At 48.0% G+C, this 10184-nt stretch overlaps 2 protein-coding genes and 1 long non-coding RNA gene across 3 annotated transcripts; 2 read left to right on the forward strand and 1 right to left on the reverse strand.

Annotated features, from left to right (window-relative positions):
- The first annotated feature begins 2048 nt into the window (after nt 1-2048).
- Nucleotides 2049-3281, forward strand: LOC123078920 (basic endochitinase A). Its single transcript, XM_044501570.1, has one exon. It carries the CDS (start codon nt 2130-2132, stop codon nt 3081-3083), a length of 954 nt encoding a protein of 317 aa, XP_044357505.1. The 5' UTR covers nt 2049-2129; the 3' UTR covers nt 3084-3281.
- Nucleotides 3282-5524: 2243 nt separating this feature from the next.
- LOC123078921 (uncharacterized) lies at nt 5525-6724 on the reverse strand. Its single transcript, XM_044501572.1, has one exon. The coding sequence runs from the start codon at nt 6550-6552 to the stop codon at nt 5788-5790; it is 765 nt and encodes a 254-aa protein (XP_044357507.1). The 5' UTR covers nt 6553-6724; the 3' UTR covers nt 5525-5787.
- A 996-nt stretch (nt 6725-7720) lies between these two features.
- On the forward strand, nt 7721-9617 carry LOC123074671 (uncharacterized). The gene is made up of 2 exons (XR_006436032.1): nt 7721-8498; nt 8583-9617. It is a non-coding gene; the product is annotated as an uncharacterized lncRNA (long non-coding RNA).
- Nucleotides 9618-10184: the final 567 nt, after the last annotated feature.

A 10184-nucleotide genomic window follows, 5' to 3' on the forward strand; every position in this document is an offset into this window, starting at 1 on the left:
GGTTTCTTCTTGCCGGTGCTTATTTCCACCACTTTCCATAAGCATGTTTCTGATACAGAAAAACATAAGCTCAAAAGAAGTGACCCAAACACTTTTGGGAAGGGGTAGAAGAATTTAGAGGAGGGACTTGTGGATAGATTAGATGTGGGAAGTGTCATTTTATTTTAAATCCTCTGTTTGGTGTCGAATGAGTATTACACGTGAGAATTTGAGAGATTTCTTTATTCCCTTGTTTGGTTGGCAGGAATCCTATATCCTATATACCTAAATAGTTGGTCCCCACTAACTCAACTATCTTAACATGTAACTATGCCAACTCACATGTCATCATACGTGTGTCATTAAATTTAGTTCTCTCAAACATGCAACTATGCCAACTCATAATGCCACTATGCATGAAAAAAAACTTAGTACAGAATATGCGTCTCACTAAATTCAATATATATTTTAGGACTATATAATAATAAATATAATAAATTATATGTACTTTAGTTTCAATTCTCATATGACTAATCAAAATACTAAAGTTTCATACTGCCAAGTCTCAATAAAACAATTGCACCAATTCCTGCAGCAACGCGCTGGTATCTTCTCTAGTTCCTTAATATTAGCCTAGAGACGGTAAAATAACTTATGAGCAAAGGTAATACATTATTCATAAAGTAATTCCCTCCCAAATCCCACCCACTCTTGTAAATAAATTGTTTTGTCCCTACTAGGCATCCAGTTTTTATCCCAGATCATTGTTGATGATCCATTGCCTATTTGGTTTCGGTGTATATGACTTTCACATATTGTACCAGAGATTGAAATACCGATGCCTTGATTGCTGACATGAACAAGGATCCAACACACATCTAACAAAATTAATATCAAATCAAGTAACTATATCTAAAGATATTAATATTTCAGTAACCATCAAGACACAATATCATAATCATCTTCAGCAGCTCATATGATCATTAAACGAAAATATGTCACAATCATGTCGGGGAGCTCATGTGAGCATTCAAAAGAGGTCGATTGTTGCATATCCACCACTCACAAGCCTGCATTGTCTTGGGAGAAAGGCTAGTAAAGATGGTAAGAGAACATGTTCTATAGGTTGGATTTGAAATATGGTTGGTTTCCGATGGGTTCATCATTTTCAAGATAGGTAGTTTCGTATGGTTAGTAGGTAACATATTAGTATGATTTTTCAAGAATCCTATAGGGTTAAAGAGAATGAGTGCTTAGTAGTATGTGATATATGCACGTCTTGACCGTGAGTCTGCAAGAGTGAAGGGGGTGATGAGAGAGGTGCTGAAGTATGTCTTTGTTGACTCCATGGATGTGCTTGAGCCCTTCTTGTCATTCCTCCGCTGCGTTCGTTTCGATACTTCTGAAAGTACGCACATATGTATCTATGGTTCATTAGGTTAGAGTCATTCTCTTAAAACCTGGAAAGATGATATTTATTAGTTTATAATTTTATTTTATTTATGTTAATCTTTGAAAATGCAATCCTGTCTTAACCTGGAAAGAAGTGTAATTCAATATAGTTTGCCTGGTCGGCAGGGCGTCGCTAACAGAAAGAAACGAGTAGAAAGAGAATGGAATTCCATGCACGCAAGCGACATCACCAACAAAATTCCACGTCCGTCCATCCCTTAATGCGGCGATCAAAGTTTGGTCGCACATCAACGCTGAGCTGGTGCACGTATGCAAGCATGCTTGCTTGCATGCGCGCAGGAAGCGGGAGAAAAATCTGACCCAGAGAGCCATCGAAGCTGAGTTGAGAGGAATTTTCCACGCTTACTTCCAGCCCGATCAACGTCCGGTGCACCGGCATGTGCCGCATGTGCACCAGCACCGGCATTCCATGCTTACACGAGATCGGAACATGCGTACAAAGTACACGTACTAGATCGCTCTCGAGATCTGCCGAACTTGCTTGTACTGCGTAGCTAGACTAAGTAGAGCGATCACGGCCTCGTGGAAAGTTGGGCACGTCTGCTGTGGCTTGCTGGCTATATAAAGACGTGGACTGCACCAGCTTCTGGCACACACACATACCACTACACGAGTAGTGTGACACACTAGCTCGTAACTAAATCACCAGCTGAGCGGGCTCTGCTTCATTGCCCAAGATGAGAGGAGTTGCGGTGGTGGCCATGCTGGTCGCGGCCTTCGCCGTGTCTGCACACGCGGAGCAGTGCGGCTCGCAGGCCGGCGGGGCGACGTGCCCCAACTGCCTCTGCTGCAGCAAGTTCGGCTTCTGCGGCTCCGGCTCCGACTACTGCGGCGACGGCTGCCAAAGCCAGTGCAACGGCTGCGGCACCCCGGTACCGGTACCGACCCCCACCGGCGGCGGCGTGTCCTCCATTATCTCGCAGTCGCTCTTCGACCAGATGCTGCTGCACCGCAACGATGCGGCGTGCCAGGCCAAGGGGTTCTACAACTACGGCGCCTTTGTCGCCGCCGCCAACTCGTTCCCGGGCTTCGCGACCACGGGTGGCGCCGACTTCAGGAAGCGCGAGGTGGCCGCGTTCCTCGCTCAGACCTCCCACGAGACCACCGGCGGGTGGCCGACAGCGCCCGACGGCCCCTACTCGTGGGGCTACTGTTTCAACCAGGAGCGTGGCGCCACCTCCGACTACTGCACGCCGAGCTCGCAGTGGCCATGCGCGCCGGGCAAGAAGTACTTCGGGCGCGGGCCCATCCAGATCTCACACAACTACAACTACGGGCCAGCGGGGCGGGCCATCGGCACCGACTTGCTAAACAACCCGGACCTTGTGGCGACGGACGCGACCGTGTCGTTTAAGACGGCGCTGTGGTTCTGGATGACGCCACAGTCACCCAAACCTTCGAGCCACGACGTGATCACGGGCCGGTGGAGCCCCTCGGGCGCCGATCAGGCGGCGGGGAGGGTGCCTGGGTACGGCGTGATCACTAACATCATCAACGGTGGCCTCGAGTGCGGGCGCGGGCAGGACGCCCGTGTCGCCGACCGGATCGGGTTCTACAAGCGCTACTGCGACCTTCTCGGCGTCAGCTATGGCAACAACCTGGACTGCTATAACCAGAGGCCGTTCGCATAGTCAATCGTCTATATGGTGCGAGAAGATGGGCAATAAATAAATGCTCTCTAAATATTGTAACAATGGCGTTGCGATAGACCTCGCCTAGTACAAGCGAATAATGGTGCGATCCATCGCAAGATGCGTGTGTAGTCGATTATAATGCAATAAATGGTGTGTTTCTATCCAAGTTTTCTTTAAATGAAAAGCATTTAACCAGACTTCAAACTAATGAAACCATCAACCGGCTAAGATACAAAGTGCGGATTATTACAATGGCTGCGCATGAGAAAAAAAAGATTGAAAAATTACAGACATAGATCGCCCAAGGCCAAAACTACACAAGCCGGCCAAAGAGCCAAACTGCCAACATAATGGGAAACAAAACCATGGCGTCGAAGAGCACAATGCCGACCAGAACAACGGGAACAGAGGAGTCCGCGGACCTCCAACGAGCAGTGAAGAGGATAATCAAGCTTTGCAGGGAGAAACCATTGCCACAACCCAGTCGTGCCAATGCCGGAGGGGGTCTATCTCCCCTACATCTAGCACGAGGATGCCGCTCATAGGCCGGCAAGCACGAATGCAGCAGGGCAACAACCGCTGAAGGGGTAACAAGGCACACATCTCCCCACCTCAACCGCCGCCGGACATCCGAGGATGCATTGCACCGACCACCACCAACCCACAGATAGCAGCACTCCAACCCCAACTCTACCCCAAGCCGGCGCTTTCAAGGAGGACCAGGACGCAAGTGCGCCGCCACCGCCCGGCCAAAGGCCTAGCTTTTTACCAGGGGACTAAAGGAGGGTAGGGGGGAAGAAAGAGGAAACTCAGCATGCCCTCAGGAGGGGAGTAACTAAGCCAGAGCACCGCCGCCGTCGTCGAGGTCGATGCGGAGTCGACCAGGGGATTTCCCCGTTCTAGGTTTCCGCCTCCTTATACTTGTATAGGCGTATTATCAGTGAAAACTATAGTGAAACTTAGACAATGAAGACTGTAAATTGTCAAATGTGCCTTGCATTTTGAGAAAGGGGGAGTAGTATGGAGTGTTGAGTAGCAAGTCTAATGTGTATCATTACATGATGATGGTTCTTGAGTGGGACCAAGGAAGAAAATTAGTATTAGTAAAGAAAGTAGCACCCCAAAAAATTCCTCATTGTGTATATTGTAACTTCGATGAGTTTTGTGTAACCATCGACAAAATTATTAATAACGATGCCACAAAGATGGCGGGGAAGGTGACCATAGTTGGGCTCTATCAATGGCATAGCCAGCATCGAGTCGAGCCCAGGACAAGCCCTAGGCCAAACATGTGCTACATTGTTGAAGATGCTACACTCGATTAAGGAATCTGGTGCCATGGCTCAGGCAGCCTAGAGCCTGCCTATGCCTTTGGGCCCTAGTGCATACAGTTGTCGACAGTGTTTTCCAAAGTACCGAATGACAACACAGATATGCAGTAACGCTCATGGATTTGTGTGAGAGTGGGACGTAGCTTTAGGTTATTGAACGCACACGGGGCTAGGTTTTACCCAAGTCTACGCCCTTGCAATGTTAGTAACAATCTTAATTGGTGAGAGAGAGAGAGAGAGAGAGAGTAGTCTGGTGCACGTACCTCCCGCTTGCGCAGGGAAGGATCCGATCACTTTGATCTCTTATGAAGGAAGATAATAAATTTTTCTCCATTGTACAAGATGTCTTGTCTTACCCTCGTGTTCTTCATTGTACAGACAGATATATTTTAGAGTGTAGATTCATTCATTTTGCTTCGTATATAGTCTATTTAGAATCTCTAAAAAGGGTTATATTTGGGAACAGAGTGAGTATTTATGAACACTAAAATATAACACTTAAGAGATAATAAATTTTATAATATGTTTTATTTATTTTCTGTTTTGGTTGATAGCTTACCAGACTTGCCGCCTGGTGTATAACATGTTTTGTTACCTTTTCTAGATGACGTGGACTTCATATAAAATGCCAATCTTATCAACACTATATGCCCTTACATTTATGACGCCATCCATGCTCTTTTTTTTAGAAGAACCATCCATGCTCCTACAATGAGCAATGTTACACCTACGTAAATCTTTTTATGTACGGGTGTGCTAACGTGGAAAGTTCTGTTTGAAAAAAAGAACAAGGGCCTCACCCGGTGAAATTCAGAGGGTTGGGGGAGATTAATTAGGGATGGAAAGTTTCGTAGGCACGCTTGTTGGTCTAGCATTCCAGTGTGCCTTAGTTCGATGGAGCACAATCTTGCAATATAAATTAATTTTTTTTGCGAGAACAATATAAATTAATTGATCTCCATGCTAAACACTGCCAATCCTAGCCAAGAATGCCAAGTGAGTTTCCTTCTCCAATACAAGAGCCAAATTAATCGGTAAATAATATAATATTGTAAATAAATAAATGGGGCAAAAAAAATATCTCGGCAATAGAGTCACTTGCATGAAGACACTGCAGATAATGTAGTAATGTAGTATTACTACATTTTTGTTACTAGTAATGTATTACATGTTGAGTGCAAGAACATGATTAATCATTTTCATCAAAACTCATGATAAATAATAATCATAACGATCCAATAATACTTCGTCATCCCTAGATTAAATCTAGAGAAGTTGTTCTTTCCTCGTCATCCCTAGAAATTACCAGATCGACACACAAGACGACACTACATGACATAAAAATCCATCTGCGCGCAGGGGCCGGTAGATCAGGAGTGCAGGAACCCGTTGCCGTCGGCGACGGTGTCATCGAACGGCCCGCGCGGCTCGAGCTGCCTGCACATCTCCAGGAAGGCGTAGTAGAGGACCCGGTTCTTGGCGCCTGTCCGGTGGCGGCCGGTGTTCTTGCAGAAGTACTTGAGCTGCTCCAGCGTGCAGCAGCCCAGCATCTGGCCCAGCAGGAGGAACAGCCAGTTGATCTCGCCCTTGTCGTCGGCGATCCACGGCCACACGCAGCGCTTCTCCCCGCACGCCGCGCAGTCGGGCAGCACCGGGTACATCCACGCGTCCGGGGCGCGGTCGTCGAACGCGTGCCGGTTGGCGACGACGAACTCGCGCACCTCCCGGAACTTGGGCGCCAGCTCGTACGCCACGGTGACCGTGCGGCTGCAGCGCTTGCACCGGGCCTCGCCCTCGACGGACGTGACGCCCCGGCGCAGCAGGCTGTCCAGGGTGTCGTGCCGCGCGGGCCGCTCCGTGGCCCACGGGAACGGCGGCGGCGCCCCGTCCGCGGCGGCGGCGTCGTCGTCGGACGGCGGCTCGTTTCTCGGGCGGCGGCGCTGGACGGGGGCGGAGTCGTTGAGGCGGCGGCGGGTGGCGGACGCCGGCTGGGAAGGCGGAGGGGTCGGAGGAGAGGGGCGCCGCGGCTTGGGCGGCGGGGTCGGGGCGGCGGCGTAGATGGATCCGAGGGTGAGGGCGACGAGCGGGTCGTCGAGGCCGACGGCGTCACGGGTCACGGCGGCCTGCGCGTCCATTCTCTCTCACAGCCCCCGACCCAACGCGACCGAGCGCTCGCCGCCGCTACTCTGTGTGGTGGTGACCGGGCGGCGAGGGGTTTATGGCGGGCTGGCTTTATGCTCCGTGGCAGCCGAAAAACCTGGCGATGGTGAGGCGAGGTGGTTGGTTCTAACAACCACGCGAGAATCTTTTGGACATGCAAGATACGATTGTCTTCCGACCATTTCTCTGGCTTATCTACCCCACTTTTAATTACTCCGATCTCCTTCTTGTCTAACAAAAAGGCATGTTCAATTCATCTCTCCTTCGCGGCGCCCTTGGCCCCGGGTGTCAGTGAAGAATGGCTGGGATTTCTTTCCTCGTGTCCCGGATGTTGGTTCGGTCGACCCCACTGGCTGGCTGGCCCCTAGCAGGCAATGCAATGCGTGTCTCCGTAATGCTTATCCCGTGGAGGCGTGGAGGTGGATCTGTGCCTGCCTTTCTGTTGCGGGCTGCCGCGGTGATGTTGGAAATTGAGGATCCACGCCGTCAATTTTTTTAATTTTTTTTTTGAGGATCCCTTATTACAACCGACTCGCCGTGCTTTGCGTCCGGTTAGCTCTCGCACCGACATGCATGCCCGCACCTTGGGCGAACACCCTCTGGTCACGGAACAAAAATCCGGTGCACCGGATGGATATGTGCACCCACTGGACCGGTGACATGGCTAACATATGCGTAGTAGTTTTCGTTTTTTTTTTTTTTTTGCGAGGGGCGTAGTAGTTTTCGTTACTGGCATATTTACCATAACATCGTGTTTTTTTATTTAAAAAAATAACATGCACTCTGTCTTATTGAGATTTTGCTGTGAACCCAATTTTTTGATACAAAACTAAGTTTCAAGGAAGAGATGATACGAGATTGAGATCATTTGAAGCATGGACTTTAGTTGTTGTATGCCATCTTCAACCATTCGCGGCATGGTTGAGGATTGATGCTCATGGCTGAGAAAACATGAGGTGTAATGTCGCTGGCGCCTTATCAATACTCATGGCTGAGTCCCATCGGGGACATCCGATAAATACTCATGGCTGACCAATGCAGCAGTTGTACAGGTTCATCATGCATGCATTGGCGCCTCTCCCACCAAATCTTACATTACTAAGAAGTTTATCCCTACTACAAGGCATTCTCTTGACATGCACTTCAGTTACCACCGACGATAAACCATCTCTCTTTCGCCAGACCCTCTTCGGCCTCTCCACCCTCTCCGCCCAATAATCTCCACAATTAACTCCTCTGCCAATTAATTTTCATCACCGATTCCTATTCATCTTCTCCATCACGATCCCCTTTAAACTTCCATCTTCCACACAGAGATTAGAAACACACCGGCCGCTGGTACAGCTGCCGCCCCCAGCCGTCCACCCCACGAGAGCCACCCACCGCCGCCCACCCCCACCCCCTCCCCGTCTGGACCCCGTAAGTCGCCGCCAGCAACTTGCGCGCCGTCGCCAGCCAACTGACCACCGGCGCCGCCCTCGACCAAGCCGTTGCGCGCGCCACCTGCCCCAACCCCATCGCGTGCCGCTGGTGGCAACCTTCCCGAGCCCTCGCCGATAGCCACAACCATCCGCAGCTGTGGATCCACCTTCCCCAACACCGATCTGTACCCCGTGATTCGACTTCTCGCCGCCGGCTAGCCTGCTTCAGTGCCACCGGGCAAGCCCACGGAGCAGCGCACGCCCAACGCCCTGACAGTGGCCAGCGACGCATGTGTCCTTGGCCCCACCCATCACCACCGACCAGACTACTTCTTCCTCCTTCATCTGAAAACGACGATCTGGAGGAGCCCACAACGGTGTCCCGTTTCTTCTCTAGTCAAGCTCTTCTTTTATTTTGAATAAGGCTTTTGTCAAGTTCCTCTACTCTTCTTGCATCGTGAGTGTGGCATCGCCGAGTCCATGAAAATTTTCACAACATGGTATGTCTCTCTTGCGCCTCACCTGCCATACATTGGCTTCTGCCACCGGCTGAACCTGATCTCTCTGTCACCGGATGTGTGTAGGTAGTGGTACAAAGATAAATGGTGCGATGCGAAGCAGCTGGTGGATTCTGGGGGATGCCATCGTCGCACTAGGCCACCGTCGATCACCATCCGCTTACAGGAAGGTTTCAGAACTCAGAAGCTCCCTCTTCACCATCCCTGCAATCTTTTGCCTATTTGGTTAGCGTGTTTCTTATCTTGATTATTGTAGCTATTAGAATTGTTGGATCTTTTGATATTTGGTCCTCGATCTGACAAGTATTACCTTTTTGATAAATAACTTTGTAAAACTGCATCATTCAGTTCATTTCTTAGGTCATCTCTAGTAGTAGTTAATTTTAAGTCAAGATTGAAGTTTTAATAGTAATCTAAGGACTGTACATCTTGGTTATTGTCTTATTGATTATACAATACATATTAGAGGAAATTACAAGTGCCTTAAACAACCTACTGAAATCTACGATTACATAGAGGTGTAGCCATGGTTGAAGATCAGGGCCAGAGCCAGATTTGGACCATGCTCTGAGCTGGCAGTTTTGCTTTGTGATGTTAATCAACACATTTTCCCTCTTATCTCTATACATCTTTACTGGTCCTATAAGCGATTCTGCAGGGTTACCATGATAGATAATTTTCTCAGAAACACAAATCCGGGAGTACATTTGTTCTGGGATGGGGTGAATTTATTGGAGGAGACTACCAGTAAGTACTATCTTTCCTTAATGCCTGATTATATCGCTGAAATTAGCCTCGCCGTGCATTTGTGCTGTCGTGCATCGCTTTCGTAGGAGATCTTGCAGCTTTCACTCATGGGCGATCTTAATGGAGTTGCTATGAACCAAAATGTTCAGAGTAAATATCAAGAGTCTATTCTCCCATTTAAGTTTCTTCGAAGAATCAAGAATGCCAAGTACAGCACAACTTCTAATTGTTGCTCCGAATGAAAAAGAGAAAATCATCTGAGTAGGGATTTCTAGACAAGGTACAACCTACATGTATAAGTTTTTCAAAGAAGTTATCATGCCAGTATACATAAATAAAATTTAGTTTTACTTATGTACATTACTGCTTCCTTAGCAATTAAAAGAACTATATCGATGTACGCTATTCATGATGCCTCTCTGGATGTTTGGAACATACTCCCTCCGTTCCTTTATATACGGTGTATTTGTTTTTTGATAAAATTGCACAATGTAAGGTGCATTTCTTTTAAATCCTCATAATTCCCTTTTTATCCCTCCAGAAAGAGGAAAGTATATCTCTCCTTGTATCAAAAGAAGGAAATTATCTCTCCCTCGATTGCATGTATCTCTTACTTTCCTGGACTCATTGATTTACTTGCCACTAACCAATAAATTTGCCAAGGGTACTTTTGTCCTAACACAAGTGTGTGGTCACCGTGCTCAAAATAATACACCTTACATAAAGAAACGGAGGGAGTATATCTCAGCTCACTTCTTAGGTGTGCTTTACCTGTACTATCATATGCAATACTTTATTTTCCAGTTGTTAAGTTTTCGCCACACATATTTGAACATTTTCGTAGGTGAACAAATGCCTCATTTGGAGCGATTATAGGCTAACCAAGTGTACTGGAATTACTTAAATGCTCTTAAAATATAT

This window comes from Triticum aestivum, chromosome 3D (genome assembly GCF_018294505.1).
Source record: "Triticum aestivum cultivar Chinese Spring chromosome 3D, IWGSC CS RefSeq v2.1, whole genome shotgun sequence".
Taxonomy (NCBI): domain Eukaryota; kingdom Viridiplantae; phylum Streptophyta; class Magnoliopsida; order Poales; family Poaceae; genus Triticum; species Triticum aestivum.